This window comes from Gymnogyps californianus, chromosome 5, assembly GCF_018139145.2.
Source record: "Gymnogyps californianus isolate 813 chromosome 5, ASM1813914v2, whole genome shotgun sequence".
In the NCBI taxonomy this organism is placed as follows: Eukaryota; Metazoa; Chordata; class Aves; order Accipitriformes; family Cathartidae; genus Gymnogyps; species Gymnogyps californianus.
In genome coordinates this window covers 9,136,017-9,153,864 of record NC_059475.1, presented here as the reverse complement: position 1 = coordinate 9,153,864, position 17,848 = coordinate 9,136,017, and the positions used below count along the sequence as shown (strand labels likewise).

At 39.2% G+C, this 17,848-nt stretch overlaps 2 protein-coding genes across 2 annotated transcripts in view; one reads left to right on the top strand and one right to left on the bottom strand.

The window, feature by feature from the left end:
• Window positions 1–1,041: 1,041 nt before the first annotated feature.
• PRRG4 (proline rich and Gla domain 4) lies at window positions 1,042–10,590 on the bottom strand. Its single transcript, XM_050896868.1, has 6 exons — window positions 10,565–10,590; window positions 9,566–9,681; window positions 6,347–6,510; window positions 5,049–5,097; window positions 4,186–4,321; window positions 1,042–3,421 (listed from the first exon to the last, which is right to left on the bottom strand). The coding sequence occupies exons 2-6, from the start codon at window positions 9,669–9,671 to the stop codon at window positions 3,193–3,195; spliced, it is 684 nt and encodes a 227-aa protein (XP_050752825.1). The 5' UTR covers window positions 9,672–9,681; window positions 10,565–10,590; the 3' UTR covers window positions 1,042–3,192.
• Window positions 10,591–10,852: 262 nt separating this feature from the next.
• CCDC73 (coiled-coil domain containing 73) overlaps window positions 10,853–17,848 on the top strand; it is a 91,303-nt gene continuing 84,307 nt past the window's right edge. The window contains 1 exon segment of the mRNA XM_050896865.1: window positions 10,853–10,912. The gene's annotated coding sequence lies outside the window, so the exon portion shown is untranslated.

Sequence of the window (17,848 nt, the reverse complement as noted above, 5' to 3'; positions counted from 1 at the left end):
ACCCTCAGGTATTTGCTCTAACTAATAATCTGTCCTGATTTATAAAAAGTTGCATGCTGTAATCTTGTATGATGCTGAAAGGGCTAAGTTTTGGAAAACTGTTCAAGGCAATGGCTAACAGCATTTAGTGTGACATGTTTAAACCTGTTCTGAGAGAAACAGAATTTAAGTACTATGTAATTTTTCCCAGTGTTTTGTTTAGACACTACTGTTTTCAACTGTCAGTAGATCTCTGTTAATTCACTTAAAATCCCCTGCCTTTCCTACTGGCCCTTGAAAGAAAGTCTGGAAGTCAAAACGCTGATGATTTACATCTGTATACAAATTAGATTAAATTTGCTGCTGCTTTATTCCTCAAAATCTACATCCTCCTCCTTCTCCTCCCACCTAAGGACTCTTATATTTGCTGTTGTCTATATTCTAATAGCAACTGCATTTTCAAAGGGAACTGCATGTAAAATTTGGAAGTGTGGCAACACTTCTGAATTCACAAGTCACCATAATCTACCTCTTGTTGATTTTTTTTCCTCTGCTAACCCTGATGAATCAGAAGTTCTAAAAAGAGACAAGATACAAGGTAAGTGTCTTGGGCCAGGAGTCAATGTATGAAAGAAGAAAACCAAAGTCAACCCAAACAACTGCCATTCAAAGGAGTTTTCTCCCTTTACAAGGAGAGGTAGGTTTATGTTATGTTCAACCAAATTTTAAACTTTGCTACTTATTTATAATAAGCAGAATGTGTCTTGCAGATTGTCATGTTACGTGCAACCAGTATTTGAATGTCAGTCACTGCATATTTTGAGCATCTTCAGGGTCTAAAGTGCAGATTCTCTGAGTAAATTTGAAGTATTATACCCTACAGAAGGTACAGTTTACTGCCCAAAGTGCTACAGCATTGATGTTTAACAGTTACACCATCTTAAGGTGTTTTATTAGTTATGAAGGACAAGATTTTTGCTTGCATTGCATGGAATCATTTGGAAATGATTTGCAGGAATAGTAGAAGAATCAAATTTCAAGTGATTAAATAGGTTTCCGTACAATTTCTGTAGTTTATTTAAAACGTGACTTTGCCAGATGCATACATCACTGTAGTAACACTGAAGAATCTCTGAACTCTCACAAGCCCTGTGAAATCCCTTTCCTTGAAAGTGCTCCTATCAGTCCCATTAAATTAGTCATTTTTGAGTCCCAGGAAAAATCTAAAGAAAAGCATGCTCTATAGCTCAAGATGCACATTAACAAATTTAAAAATTGTTACCTAAATGGCAAGGAAATATGGGAGAAACATTTTTGCAAGCTTATAATTCCATAGCTTCATCATAACTCTGTATTTTGGTTATCAACAGTGATCTCGCACAATTCACTTATTTCAGTCTTACAGAATAGTAACCTCCAAGAACTTCAAAATGCTTTTACAAGTAGGGCAAAAGTGAATTGAAGCTATCCCAACAAGGGGATTCCCCCATCTCTCAACAAGAAAGAAGCCACAGAGAGGTTTGTGACTTGTCAAAAGCCAAATCTGATGCTGAAGCTTTAGGAGTAAGAACACAGTCCAATGTCCACTGGTAGTGGCTGCATTGTATGTATTTTTCAAAGGGCAAGACCTCCTTGTGTAGCATTTTCAATGTACCCTCTTTATATTCCAAGATTTGGAGCATTTTCTTCTTTACAAAAGCATTTACAGACTAAAAACCTCATAGCAATCCTCTGCATCTCACTCAATAGCACTGTAAGTTCTAGCATGTTAAAAAACATAAAATTCAGTAAAATGTTACATACAAATATTCAACCTTTATAATATAAAGTGCATTTTAGGCACCAAATTAAAATACCATTTGCTGCTGTCAGCATTGGTCAAATGGGGGGGGGCAGTGCGGGGGTGTGTGGAATTTGTTGCTTCATAAAAAACTTCATTGCATGTGTGCAACTATATAGCTACTGTAATACAAGAAAACACCAGCCCAGCATGTGGCCTGTGAGACCCTCGTAATACAGCTCCGTGTGGCTATGGGAAGCCTTTTCCACTACGGTGCCATCTGACTAGGAGGTAAAGGGACAGCAATGTTGGTCTGTGACTTGCTCAGCAAGATCTCTAGGCCATATAATGCTGGGGGTTGATATTTCAATAAGATGTAAAATTAAGAGTGGCTACAACTGGAGATACAGGAATTGTATTGATACAGTTAACCAGTAACTCCCTGAAATTCTTGACTGTTGCTCTGTGGATACTGGTTATTTATCTAATATGATGTTTTATTCTACTTAAAAGTATCATTTTGTCATCCTAGTAGGGCCATACATACTTATGCATAGTGTTTCTGTGGGGCAGTTTGGCCTTTGATTCAACAAGTTCAATGTCTTTTTCACCATTTAAATTTTTAAACTGCAAGAGAAACATTATCTGTGAAACCTGGGTACTTTTTTAACAAGGGACAAATCTCTAGCTATTTGCTTAACATCCCCTGACCCAGCACTCTGCTTATTCACTTCAACCTGGTATTTAGTGCTGAACATCAAAACCATTTGATAAAAGTATACTTTGTCTGAATGGGTAACGTGCTATGCAATTAATGGCTCCTTTTCATCCAAAATTTTAATCGCAAAAATACAACAAATTGAGTAGTGTATTAACCAGCAATGTCTAAAACAAACCAGTGTAATCCAGAAGCAGTAATACATATACAGTTGAAAGATCAAATCATGAAATCATTTTCATACTCTATTACTAGAATGAATAGAAAATTCACACAGCAGTGAAGTGAATATATCAAACAACAAAGTATAATTCTTATGGTGGTTTAAAGTATTAATAGTCACAAAAAATGGTTAGTGTCAAAACCAATTAAAATACTGTTCCTTCTGAAGAAAAAAAAAAAGATGAAACTATTAATGAAACATCAATAGTGCGATGGGATGGCTCAAAGTGCATATGGAAGAAGGTGGCAGTACAAGACTTACTCTTTATGCATTGCCTCCTCTTAGCACGATAACCTTGTGCAAAGAATAGTCCTGCAGCCTTCGCAACAGATCACCTCTTTTTCCCAAATGGGACCTTCACTGGTTCCTAGTTGTGCTAAAGATCTTTCACATTTTTGTAAACTGTCTTGCAATATGCAAGGTAGCACACACTTTTTAAAAAAGTATGTTATGTTTCAGTAATCCCCCCTCACCCCAGAAGGAGGTTTGTGACTAAGGGGCAGGAAGTGACATAGACTTTTTAAACACCCGTGCCCCTTTCGGGGGCCCTGGATAAGGGGGTGGTGGCACGTTGTGTTGTCCATCTGAAGTAACTGCTTGCTCATAAGTTGGTAGTCCTGAATCATCAGTTCTGAGAGGAAGTGGGTTTAAAGACAGTTCTTCATGCCTTCTGAAGACGCTAGATGAATTACGTCTTCTACTTCTTACATAATCCAAGTACCTAAACAAAGTTAACAGCATTGTAAGTGGCAGCTTCTGTTGTAAAGGGAAGAAAGAATATGAAGTCTTAGTTGTAAAAAAAGCCAAACAAACCCCACCAACCCCAAAAAACCAAAACAAACAAAAAACACCAAAACAAACAAACCACCACAACAAAAAACACTTGCCTTCAGTGATCATAAAGACCAGAAGCCAAATACTCTCTCCAAACCACAGGGTAAAAATAGCTCAGTAATGTGAAATTTATAGGGAAGAGGAAGCACAGTAATCCTCTTTTATTCCTTTCAAGTTTAGAATACAGGAACAAGCAGGGCTAGAGAATTGGTAAAGAAGCATTTCCTCCAACCTACTTCATTTCATATCTGAGGTAGACTACATGCCACAAAGAGCACACAACCTACTTCAAAGAGTGAACAGAACACATTAGACTTCTCATTGCAGGTCCCAACCTATTAAAATGATTCCATCTTTTTAGTAAGAATGTTTTGGAACAGAGAACACACACACACAAAAAAAAACAAATCCAAAGGTGTATCAGCCATGCAAGTGTTGTTCCATGTTTTTGTGTTATTAAACACAAAATAAACACAAAACTAGGTGAGCTAGTGCTCACCTAACTTTGCTTCCAGGAAAGTAAGAACTAGAACTCCCATTGGATTCTCTGAGAATACAGTTAGACCAACCCACAGTGATGTTTAAATTCCACTCTTAAGCAAGAGTTTGTTTTGGTGTTTGGGGTTTTTTTAAAGCAGTGGAATTCCTTACCCTGGCGGTTGCCTTGATTTGCATCTACTTTTGCAGCAGTAGAAGATAAGCAGTCCAATTATAACTAACAGTACTCCAGCAGCAACTAGACTGATAAGAAGTCCTGTAACATTAATCTTTTGTAGTGTCTCATCACCTGAAGATAAAACATTGGTTATTTTCATTATGTGTTCTTTCCATCTACATAGTATACAGTATACACTGTAAAATACTAATTTTGCTGTGCCATAAGGCTGTTCCTTTCCACAAATGTCTAGTTTGCTGTGAGAAGCCATAATATCTGTGCAACACAACCCAGGAGTAGCATTCACGTTCAGCTTAAAGCAAAGTGAGTAGATATTCCCTTTTCTGTACATAAAACTGAGATGTCTGTCTTCTAATGCCTTCCAAATATTACTTCATGTACTTGTGACCTTGATCAGGCTGTAGATCCTTCCTCAAGTCATACTGACCATTTTTTTATAAAACATCTGGCATAAGACTACTCTCAACCTGAATCAGACTGTTATATTACTATTAAAGAAATGGGGGGGACAACACAAACAAAACAAAACCACAGAAAACAGCCAGAGAATTACTGCAAAGTTTACTGATTGTGTAATAAAACAAAGAAATGGACAACAAGATTCATATTGTTTTTACCTACGGACTTGTAATGGATCCCACTGTAAGACGCCTCAGTGAGTATGTTTTATTGTATCAGATAATGCAACACACTTGCACAGTTCACGCTGAATTTCAGTAAAAAGATCAATTCTGATTTTGATAACTGAATGCATGGTGTACTTTTAAGAATGTACTATTTACAACAAACAAAATATTGCAATATAAGAAAAGAATAAAAGAATAAAAAGATGACTTACCTATTTTTGTTTTGGGGCCTTTAGTTGAATAGTCTTTCCAAAAATCCATCTATAAAAACACAATCTGTGTTTAGATTTATTTAAGATACATAATTGGCAGGCTTATTGACAATTTTTTTAATATGGTACTGTGGGCGAAATTTAACAATGGCATGAACAGAAGCAACTCCTGCTGAAGGATTTGTACTTGCTTATCCCACTGTATTTTTCTCATACATTCAAGGTTGCATAAAAATTATGATTTCACAAAGAAGAAAATGCCAGCTGGTGAAAGACAAAAGTGCATTTAACTGTCCAATGTTACCTCATATCTCTGCCTCATTACAGCAGAAGTTAGCATATATTCTGACACTAAAAAAATGCTTACAATTAATCTTTGTAAATCCCTACAGAAGAGTATTAATGAGGCAAAGTCAAGTTCTTAAGAATCAGACAGTTGCACGAACAATATTTGAATTCATATCACCTAGGAAAAATAATGGGATTCACTTAAGAGAAAAACATATGCATGACATGCATTAAATGTGTTTAGGTATAATTTCCACTTTTGCTACCCAGCAAGAGAGTCCATCAAGATTCCAATTTAACACTTTCATCTTTTGCTTAGGAAAATGCTAGCAATGGGAAACTAACATTTCCACCTTCAGAACAGGAGTGTATTCCTTGCTCTTTCTGCAGAGCACACTTAGAATCACGAAGAGATTCTTGCTGCATGCAGCAAGAGCCAGTCTTCAGACAATCATCATGTTCCATTATTGGGCTGAAAGGTTTCTTATGTATTTTTCTCTTTTTTTATACCAGGTTTCTTCCAAGCTGTATACAGGTAGTGATTTAGAAGATAATGCTCTAGGAATACTCGGCAATAGCTGAACTGCAGATTTGCTCCGTACCCCTCTCTTCTAAAACACTTCTTTGGCATGACACGAGGACACAATCAGCCAATTAATACACAGAGCATGTGGAACACATTCAAACTGGATGCTGACAAGTTACTAAAAAAAAAAAAGGGGATTCTGAAAACACATATACGTATATCCACAAGCAGTACTTCTGAAGTTTCATTTATATTTGTTTGCAGAATTGGAGCCCTTATCTAAAGTCTTTAAGACAATAGTACATATTCAAGTGTATTCACTGTGTATCTAGAGCAATAACCCCATCTAATTGGGGCCTCTACTTTTACAGTAAAATAAGCAATCATTTTAAGTGCTGTTTTCAGAAGGGCTACAGTATTTAGATACAGTAATGATTTAGTCAATAACCTCCTTCAGTATATTTAATTCAGTTTGAACAGCTACCGTTTTATCAGGGTCTTCAAAAACTTCTCTCGCTTCTTCATAACTGCACAGCTCTTCAAAGCATTCTCTTTCCACGTTATCCGCTGTGAATGCTTCAAAATCAAATCTGTTATTCAGAAGATGTCGTCCCATGAATAAATTGGCCTCCTTTTCTGATGTGAACACTTAATTAAAAAAAAAAACAAGTTGATTTAAAACAAGTTAGGAAAGCTAAATTTGGTATTTTTAAAGAATGGGTAATATCCTGAAGGAGCACATTGAGACCACTTCTTCCCCTAGCATCTCTCAACTACATATCAAGGTCTCCTCCTAAAATGTCGTCTTTGCTGCTAACTTTTCGAACTATGCAATATAAAATAAATGTATTTTCCTTTCTCATAAAGCATTTCAGCTATTCCTTATACTGGCCAAGAGAATTTGATTCTCATGACAGCTGCTGTTTAAGTTTTGGTGTTATCCCTTCTGGGCTGTGGGCATCAGTTTTTTACTGGAGCTCTTAAGAACAAAGTAATAGTCACAGAAAGCAGAAATTCAGTCAGATCCAAACCCAGCAAGACATTGACCTACTGGAAGAAGGAGGCAAGGGGGGGAAAAAAGAAGAAAAAAAATCTCTTCCTTCTAAAGAATCCTCAATATACATTTATCAATATTCTGGTATCTGTGAGTTCCAAATTTTGTTTATGGAATTTGGATTTTAAATCATGGCAGCAGAGTTCTATTCATTTTATATTTGTTCTCTTTTCACAATTGTGGCAGCAAGTTTTATGTAAAAGTTGGCATATTGCCAAGTTTATTTGTTTTAAATTAGTCTATGATAGGAATTTTACTGACAACTGGCACTTCTGAAGACATTTAATTGTTTTCTTCTTTTGTGCTTATTACTGGCTCCATGAGGCCTCATGGAGTAAGTTGTGAGGTGAGATTCCAGAAGAGTTAGTGAAATTATAGAACGCTTTGGAATACAGGAATGCATTTTCTCACCAGGCATTTTCCATAGTCAAGTTTTAGCCTGTTCTTGCTACAGCTTCTTTTAAAAAAAAAAAAAAAAAAATAAAAAATCTTTATATGACAGAACTAGTATTCTGGCTTGGTTTTCAGTGAAAGCCTAATCTGTATTCCAAGGAATTTGGACTATTTGGTTAAGCAAAATGACTACAGGATTATTTTGCAAGTGTAATGCAGAAACAGCATTGTTACATACCGAGCCAGACAGCTAAAAAAGGAGATGAGATTCAGTATAAAATTATTCAGCTACAAATTAGCTCTGTGTTCTTGTTAGCTTGTTTGGCTAGATTATCACATCATTCAGGAATTTTTACCCTAATAGTTACTGTTAGGTCTTGCAATGGTATCTCAAAATGGTTTGCTCTCTGAAAACTAAGACAACTGCAGTGTAACTTGCATATTGGTTGTTTATGTCTTTAATATTATAGTATATTGAAGGAATATTACAGTATATATAATTTATATAATATTATAGTATATATTGAAGGAGCCACATGTGTGTGCGCACATTTGTGTAGGAAGGCAAATCTGTTATTCTAAAGTAATTGCAAGAAAATCTAAGCTTAAAACATTTATGCTATATCTAAGAGTAACCGGAGAGAAGGACTTAAAAAAAAACAAACCCCAAACCCACAAGTGGAAAGGGGAAAGAATTACATTGAAAAAAATAGTATCTTGGTTCAGTATAAATCATGAGAATAACTTCAGTCTTCTGAAACAGAGATCTTCAGTTTTGCTCAGCAGTGTTTCATTCCTTGCCATGCAAGTAGTATTAGCTATACTTCTGAATTAACTTAGATGATAATTGATGCATTTTAATTAACGTGGAATGCATAGGCAAACTGCCTGGAGCCTAGGACCTCTAATTCCCAGTGATACATGCTCCTTTTCTCTTTCAAAGAGTCTTTATCCATTTATCAGCACATTTTTCACTTTGTAGGACATAGTCACAGTACACCTATCTCCATCTCCAAATTGCCTGCAACCTGGTGATTAAGATAGTATTTGGAGAATGAAACAGATGGATTTGAATTCTCTTCTATACGTGAGGGAACTGAATGCAGTTCTACAGTCCTTGGTTCAACAAAATGGTAAACACAGTTTTAGGATGCCTAGCATTTAATTAAAAATGCATCCACACAATGTGCTGAATAAAGTAATTCTGCTGGTAAAAGATGTTCAGAAAATGCTGAAGGGGTAACCTCTCAATGCAGGTACCCCATATTCTTGGCAACTGTTCTACTTGCTAAATTATTGGATAAAGAGTTGGGCCCCTCGCATTCCAACTCCGTCTTTAAAGAAGGAGTGATCTGGGCTTATTGTCAGGAGAGGGTTCTATGCCGTGAACGCACAGGAAAGAGGCAGCCTGGCAGCCTGACGTTTTATGCCCCAGAGCGATATGGATTTTAATGAATAATCTGTCTCAAGCATTTGTCTGCTAGCCATGTTTTCTGCTCAACATACTGCCCTGAAGGAGCCTCCTGCTCAACGGGATGACTTTTTAAAATCTGTCTTAAGGTTTCAGCACTCCTTATCCACTGAGAAGACTAGACAGCTAACTTACAAATTCCTTTTCAAAGCCCTGATGCTTAAATGTTAAGTATCACACGGCTTAGCATCGTAGTGCTTGAGTCCTTTGGGGAATTTAATTTGGTTTCACCTCAATTCCTCTCCACTTCCCTCCCTCCAAAGTGAAGAACTGCAATAGCAGCACTATGTTTATCTTTCAAGGTGTTGTAAGGCGATCTGGTATTGAGAAAAAATATCAATCTCAAAAAACAAGCAAATAAACCCTTTCAAATAGAAAACAATTTTAGATATACAAATAAAACTGTGATGTGCTCAAATAGTACCAAAGCAGTACTGTCTTAATACACATTTCAAACTTGGAATTTTGATGTTACATAGATGATTCTGGTTATATCAATGACAATAATCCTACAGGCCTAGAGAAAGCTCAGTTGTCCCAATCTGCACTTACTACTGCATCTGATAAATACTTAATATCGACACCCCAGTCAATTATCAATCATTTCAGCAAAAGATATTCAAATATTCTAAAATTAAGCATAAAACAGCTTAATTTTTTAATGAAGTAAAAAAACCAACAACAAAACCAAAACTATTTACATACATAAAAAGATTTCTCAGCAGAAGCAAAGTTAGGTAGATTTTTATTTTGGAAAGCATAAAATCACGTTAAAAGTACGTTACCGTCTTTCCGTTCAGGTTGCTTCAAGTTATTTAATCTCTCTGTGCAGTGAGGAAATGCAAACATCATCACGTGTAGTTGACACAGCAGTACCAAAAACGCAAACATGGCGTGGTATCTGTCAGACAGAAACTAACGTGAGTTCAAAAAAAAAATGACAACACAATCTTCTGAAGTGGCCGTGACGAACCTTGAATTAATCCCGTAAGCGAAGTCATCTAACGCAAGCACCTACATGCAGGTGAGGCTAATGGATCCCTACAAGAAAGACACCGATCCAAACTGGTCCTGCATGTCTCTTACTAAGTTTTCATTGCGTAACGTCCGCACATGTCACCGGGGCTGCTCTCACCGCAGCCGGGCCATACCTTCTGCTCTCCTCGCCCGGGGAAGCGGCTGAACAGAGCAGCAGCCCGGTTAGCTGGCACATTAACGGGGAAAGATCACACACAAGGTGCTGCAGGTACGCTCTGAAACTTCAGATAGGTACGATTTTGCTGCCAGAGCAGCTACAGCAGGTTATAAAAGCTACCCGACGTAAACAGACGTGCAGAAACCATTCTGCCAGGAGAATGCCGTTGCCAATCTCCTCACGCCCAACCGGGGAGCCTGCACTCTCCCACCTAGGATGACTGTAGAAAATAATAACGAAATAAGACCGTAATTCTTCCAAGAGACGCCCAACACGATCGCCGCCTGAAGCGGAGACGTGCGGCGACCCCCCGAGGGCACCTACGACGCCGAGGGAACAGCCGCCCCGCGGCCCTGCCGGGAGCTTCCCCCAACGACTGCCCCAGTCGTCCCCCCCCGGGCCCACCGAGCCCGTCGGGATGGAAGACCGCTCTGCCGCCCCCCCGCCCCGGGACCGGCCCCCGCTCTCGCAGCCGACTGGAGCCGGGCAGGCTCCAGGGGAGCGGGAGGCGTCGGCCAGGAAGCGCCCCTCAGCCCACAGCCCGGCGCGGCGGGGAGAAGGGGCGCCGCTTCCCGCCGCGCGGCCCTACCTGCCCCGGCGAGGCTCCGGCGGCCGCCTGACGAGAGCGGCTGGCGGGGCAGCGTCTCTTGGGGCTGCTGCTGATGCGGCGCTTCCTGGACAGGGCGCGGCGGAGTCACACGACTGTACCGGGGCCGCCCCGCCCGCGCTGCCCCCCGGGGGCACCGGCGGGCTGGGGCCTCCTGGGGGCGGGGGCCGGAAACGCCCCTCGAGCCTGAGGGGAAAGAGGGTCGGCCGGGAGCGCCGGGACGGCCGGAGAGGGAGCTGAGGCGGCGGCGGTGCTGGGACTCTCCCTCGGGCGCCGACCAGAAACCTGGCTGTCTCCTGAGCTCACCTCCAGCAACCCTCTGAGGACAAGGTAGCGGTCCTTTCATCTTCTGTGAGCACCTTTTACTGTTAAAACTGACTTTTTTTTCCCCTGGGTTAATCACGATGCTGAAAACTTGGTTTGGCTTTTTATTCCCCAAAAGTAAAGCCCTCTGGTCTAATGGTAGTGTGTCTGCTAAGCTGTGGCAAGAGGGTGCTTCCCTAACAGGGGTGAGGCAGTGTAGCTTTTAACTAGCTGCTTATCCACAGCTAATTACTTATCTAACAGCAAACTAGAGCATTTTGTCTCCACCAAGCTTATCTAGCCAGGCAGCTAAACACGGAGGAGGGGGAAAGGACCAGCATAAGCTTTGCACGTGTGAAAATAACTTCGGTGTGTTTGTTGTTTTGATTTGGTGTGGGTTTTTTTTAATCAGTGAAGACAAACCTTAACGTGAACCTTAACCTTAAAGGCTAGGGAGTGGCAGATGTGGTTCCCTGAAATGCGTGAGGCTGGTCTCCATTAGCACACACCTGCTGTGGGGGCCTCCCTTCACTCTCCTTCCCAGTGCAGAGGAGCAGCCTGGCATGGAGTCTGGGTTCAAGCACATCGATCTGTGGCAGTTTTGGCTTCTCCAAGGGACAAGAGAGAAGCAGCTGAGTACTTCACACTTGCTTTAAGAGTATTTTCCCAAACCATGTGTGATGCTTAGCAAGGACAAGAAGTGGTACTTGAAAAGCCTTTTAAAAGGTAAGGTTGAGGATGCATTTAACGCAGTGTGCTGGTGACATTAACTACGTGAAGAGTTTTGGGATGGGTTGGGTTAAAAACCGCACACGAAAGAAACTCTTGAGACACACAAGTGGAACAATTTTGCTACCAGGAAATCCAGGGACTGAGAGTGATTTGTGTCTGTGCTAGCATGTCTCCTGTAGTGACTCTGGATTGTATTATTTATTTAAGCACTGGAGTGACTTGTATATACGGAAGCAGGAAAGAGTAGAATGAGGGTATTGGATAATGCTGGTGGAAGTGATCAGATATTCCCCAGAGAAAAACAGAAACTTCTGATGTGTGAAATAAGGAGAACTGTTTGGAGGAATGATGACTGTAGTTAAATATTTACTTCATTACATCAACACACTGCAGTTAAGAGGTGCTTGACGAATATGTAACTTACAAGCTGGGGTGACTAATGCTTTTTAGCTGGTGGAGATCTCAACAGAAAATTTTGTAGTATGATTGTGTATGTGCTTATAATACAGTGGAGGACTAATAACAATCCTGTATAAGAAAAAAGCAGTAGGTATTGTTTATCATCTAGATAATACTAAGGAGACAAGAATACTTAGTTGCTACACGTTGGAAAACAGGAGAAACTGCCATTACTTTGTAAAGGACCTTACAACTTCCTCCTGTGTGCCTCTACTCAGCCCTCACCCTGAGTTTCTACATCACTGTCTCTGTGAGGGTAGCGTCAACAAGTGAAATAGCTGCTGAGAGCTACAGTGCAAGGGCCTGAATGCACAAGAACTGTGGTGCATTTAAGTGTAAGTAAGTAAAATGCCTGCGTATATGGAAACTTTTTATGTGTCATAACAACAGCTCTGTATGAGGAACCTCTGTTGTACAGGCAACAGGTAAATCTCCATTGCGTTATGCCACCATTGTATATCATTATTAAGAGAGAGGGAAAAAGATTTTAGAATTGCTTACGTATGCCATCTGGGGAGTGGATGTGGATCCCACTGTCCTCAGGGCAAGAGTGACCCCTGGGCCCAGCCCTGCCTGCATCAGAGGAGAAGGCTCCAGGTGTGGACTGCAAAACAGATGAGCCCCATCTGAACCCTCCGCTGGACCTCACCCCTGCTCGGAAGGTGGAGGAGCAATGCAGTAGAACTCCGGTGGGAAAGGCCCTCAGATCCTTAACACTCACCAACATTTACTCAAATGTTTTTGCCTATGTGGATCTTGGCAAAAAATTTGTAAGCGTCTTCTGTCTGTGTGTGCACGGGTGCTTGTGCATGTGTGGTGGAGGCTTTTCAAAAGCATACCACACAAAACATAAATAATATAGATTATTTATTATTGACATGTAACAAGAAAAGATTAAGTTGTCATACATTGGAAAACAGGAAAGGATAGTCTTTACTTTGGGAAAGACTAACTTTCTCCTATGTGCCCCTCTCTGAGCTCAGCTTGTGTTCCCATGTACCCGTCTCTGTGATCTTGAGGATTGTCACTGAAATTGACGCTGAGGGCTATTATACAGGTACACAGATGTGTGAAAACTCTGTAACATGTTCATATGTTAGTCTCTACAGAAAAATGAGTGAGAAGCTGGTAATGGCAAATGTTGTAACAAGTCTGCATGAGTCTTCTAGTTCCTTGTATTAGTGAGGTAAACCTTTCTTGTGTTATGCCATCACTACATAGCCTGGTTAAGACAGAACAACAAAGGAAGACTCAGCAAGGTTTATCCCTGCCCCCCCATCAGGTGTGGAACGACTCCATTATTCCCAAGGTAGGAGCCACCCCTGTTTCTGAACTATACCTGAATTTTTGCTCTCCCAACCCTAAGACTCAAGTTTGCTGTTTAAAGCAGCATTACAGCAGCAGGTGTAAAGACAACAGTGTACACAGCTTAAGCTAATTATTATATAAGGAAATATTAAAATTTTAGGGTTATGCTATAGGTAATGACTAAAAGTGTGCTTAAATTCTGGTTTGTTATACAGATCATAGAAAAATACAAGAAAAAAAGGGTGCAGCAAGTGCTTAGGATAAATAGAATATCTCCTGTGTATATGCAGTTTCCAGCATGGCAGAACAATGAGTAGCTTTTGCATGTTACTTTGCTACTTGTGAAGTAATTTTTCAGGTAAAACAGCCTTGCTAATCAGGGCTATGTGATGAAGAAGCACAGAAAGATGGAACCATCAGTAAAGATGTTATTTTCCTCAACCTTTTCAGATAAATACCTGTAAACAATATAGTAGATAAGTAATTAGAGATATTCTGAGAGATGAAAAATAGGAAATTAATTTAAATCACTTGCTTTTAACATTAAATTCACACTTCTAAAAATATCTCTAATTTATTGACTGTACTAGCTAGTATGCTTATTTACCTGTATTTTAAGACTTCACTCATTACAGTGATGTTTGGTAAAATATTGTTGGAGAAATTAAATATGATGCTGTTGAACTGAACCAGAACTACGTATCTCCTCACAAGAGGAGGGTGATATCAAAGATGTCTATGCGCCAATTATTTGTTTCTGCATATATTGATTGCTTTGCTGCAAATTAATAGTGGTGTATTCATTTTAGTATAGTAAAGGATATGCTTTACTGATTTCTGATTAGGCGGACTTTGGGTCAGGAATGCATCTAATTCCTTGTTAGCAGTGTCCCATTCAGATCGTGCTATCGAGGATTTTCCTTTGATTGTTTGATACAGAATCATGAAAAGTAACACCCTTTATCTCACCCCAATATGCAAAGATATCCTACCATAATCTGAGTATTAAATTTCTTCTAGTTATTGTTCAGTTTCTCATGTAGCATTTATCACTTGATATGATAAACTGTGGATAGAACTTTTAAGCATTTGGATAATGAAAATGACACAAATGTATAATTGAGAATGACCCCCCTCATCGTGGACTTTGGAACTGTGTGCATCTGGTTCGTTCTTTGTAACGGTTTATTTGACGTCCTGAATCATATGGTATAGATTTGTCCTTTATACAAAGCTATCCGAAGTTCACATGTTTGTTAACTAAATTTCTGTCCAGGTAGCTTGATTTAGAAGTAATGCTTTTTTACTAAAGGTAATCTAACATAACTTAGATTTTAATTATTGGTTTTATACAGTTAACATCAAAGGGCTTTGACTGTTGCATTCAGCAATAAGCACTTCAACGAACAAGTGATCCATATCGGAATCTTGGATAAACCTGTTATCCTGTTCCACATAGTATATGCTGTAGGGAAGGGTTATTTTAGACCAGGTCATATTTGGAAAAGACAGTTACTTTTTCGGGTACCCCCTGGTGTCCCTTATACCTTCCTGTAGAAATGCCTACTTTTCCAGCTATATTGGTTGGTCTAATAAAAGACATGATAAATGGTATTATGTTGTTTCACAAACTATCGTCAATTAAATCTTTACTTGGAATGAAGATTACTATTGTAATGATGCTGTAATAGAATTTTAAGTGTATTTTAAATGTGCTTAGATACACACATCACTTTGTTTTTAGTTAAGGCTGTCACTTCATCCCCACAAGACATGATGAAGTCTTTTAAGTGTTGGTCATGAGAATCTTTGTTGAATTTAGCTGATAAACTAACTTCTGCTGAGGTTATTGCTTCTCTCCTTCAGAGGAGTGTTAGTGATTTTTCTAATTAAAAAAAAAAAAAATGCTGGCACAAATATCCTATGGCAGTGTAGGGGGGAAAGCAAGAAACACATGTAAAAAAATTAGGTTTTTAATAGCAAAATAATTAGGATTTTAAGGACAGGTTGATAGATCAATGTTGGTTGTTAAGTTTCAGAATGAGGCAGGATTTTTCCTAAAGAGTAAAAAACAAAAGCCTACACCTAATTTGGATATTTAGTTATTAACCACGAAGCTGTTGAGATAACTTTTACTGCTCAGAAATAATGGTAGACACTTGTAATAGCACATAAATAACAAAAGTAATTATGCATTCAGTTAACCAAGTTTGTTATTGTCAGCATACTAATCTTTATGGGAAAGTTATTCAACTAAAAAATGCTTAGAGAGGGTCAGTAAAAGCCTTGCAGGGCTCAATTTCACATATAGTTGCCTCTGTATTCAATATTTGAAAGGAAATGGAAACGTTATCAATGCTGATGGAGAAGCAAACACCCACTCTGATTTCAATAATGGGCCCGGTGTTGCCAGCTAGTGAGTGCTGTCAGCTCCCACTGAAGGTACAGAGAATGGTGCTCGTCTACAGGATTAAAGTTCTGCATTGTCAGTTGCTCAAAATATTTTTTAGATGCAGCAAGTTTAATAAGGCTGAACTTCTTTGTCATTGGAAAGACTAGTAGATTGAGACTTGTACGTACATGTCCTCATGTGAGAACTCCAGGAAATGGTCCGTGGAAAACTGTCAGTGTAAATTGGCTCATTTAAAACAATGTGCTCCCAAATATACACAAGGTAAAAAAAATTCCTGTCAAAACCTTCTAGCAGTGTGATGAAAATCTGCTTCTGGCTCTTCTTCATATGGTTTTGTCTTGTTTTGGTGAGCTACTTTTTGATGAGCGAAATCATCCTGTTTGGTTTTGGTATTTAAGGTCATTAGGCAGGAACAACAATTCTTGGCCTCAAGGGTTGGGGAAATCTCATTGGTGTGTACAAATATTTAAAGGGAGGATGTAAAGAAGATGGAGCAGGCTCTCTTCAGTGGTGCCCAGTGACAGGACAAGAGGCAATGGGCACAAACTGAAACACAGGAGGTTCCTCCTGAACATAAGGAAACACTTTTTTACTGAGGGGGTGACTGAGCACTGGCACAGGTTGCCCAGGGAGGTTGTGGAGTCTCCGTACTTGGAGATTCAAAAGCCATCTGGACATGGTCCTCTGCAACTGGCTGCAAGTGGCCCTGCCTGGGGAGTGGGTGGGGGTGGTGGACCAGGCGACCAACCTCCAGAGGTCCCTTCCAACCTCAACCATCCTGTGATTCTGTGATACTGTCTGCTTCTAGTATAGCAAAAGCCCCGATGTTTCAAGCTCATCTCAGCTTTCTAAGATCTGGGGTTAATATTTAGCTGCTTAACTATTTCTGTTGCATTATCTTTTTTTTTTTTGTCTCAGTAATGCATTTCTCTGTACAGTTGATATCTGGGACTTAAGTTACTTCCTTTTCTTGTTCACACTAGAGGGAGCTCTCTGGTGGCCTTTCAGCTTACTCTTAACAGCTCTACTTTCATTTATAATTCTGAATGTTCCTGCTAAGAATCTGTTGTCGAGGTATACAAGACAAAGCTGTATAAAATGTGTTTTGAAAAAGTTTCATTTTCTAACGAAATTGAGTTTTTGAGTTATTTGTAGTTGAAGTAACACCAGATTGACAGCTTTGTTGTTTTTAATTCTGCTCAGCTGTGGCAGCAACGCAGGCTTCTGACATGCATAAATACAATAGATATTGATGTTTTTATTATGCTTGGCATTTATTTTGGTAGCTGTGGAAGTATATTTGTAAACTTTGTATTTGTTGCTGTGTTACAGTCAGTTTCTATTTGGTATGTATTTGCTTGATCCACAAGGAACTTGTTTGTGATTGTGGGAGGGTTGCTTGAAGACTTAAGGTGAGAGGGATTTTTAAGTTTTCTTTAGACATGTAATCTTAAAAATTCTACTTACTTCCACTGGTGAGTAGAAGCCAACTTTAATTGGGTGAGGTGCTTATTTTAGGTGCTTTTATCCAAGCAGATGTAATGGTTGTTAGGGTTGATAATTTGATAATAAATCAAATTACTGATTTTATAGACAGTGGTGTTAACCTGTATTTTTTTTTCCTGCATATTGTTATTTGCTGTTCTTACGTTGATTATGGATTCTAGAAAATGGTCTAGCACATTACAGCCAGATAAAAAGCAAAGTTAATTTTATTGAATTTGAGGAAGCAGTCGGTGAGAGTTTTAAGTTTTTAGTCCAAATGAGAGAATGCCACATGTGTGAGGTAAAGCCAGCGCAGGTCTGTTGAGGATGCAGTTATTCTTTGCTGTGGTCTAAAAGCTGATTCTAAAAATATTTGTAGACTATACAGAAGCAAAGATTTTTCTGAAAATGTTATTAAGATCAGTGATGACAAGCTGCATAAATAGTCTCTCTGCCTAAGAAAATACACAGAAAATTTAGGTAAGCAGTCTCTCTACAGAGAGGTGCATTGAGGAGTACTGGTACAAACTCTTTTGGCTCTTTTTGCTTTGTGGACCCCAAAACAC

What these genes read in the sequence shown, in the direction of transcription:
- PRRG4 (XM_050896868.1), bottom strand. Translation starts at nt 9,671, where the DNA reads ATGTTTGCGTTTTTGGTACTGCTGTGTCAACTACACGTGATGATGTTT. An exon ending in TTGAAGACCCTGATAAAACG is followed by an intron (nt 5,098 to 6,346) that starts GTAGCTGTTCAA and finishes GTGTTTTTATAG; the next exon opens with ATGGATTTTTGGAAAGACTA. An exon ending in AGGCCCCAAAACAAAAATAG is followed by an intron (nt 4,322 to 5,048) that starts GTAAGTCATCTT and finishes TTTTATCTTCAG; the next exon opens with GTGATGAGACACTACAAAAG.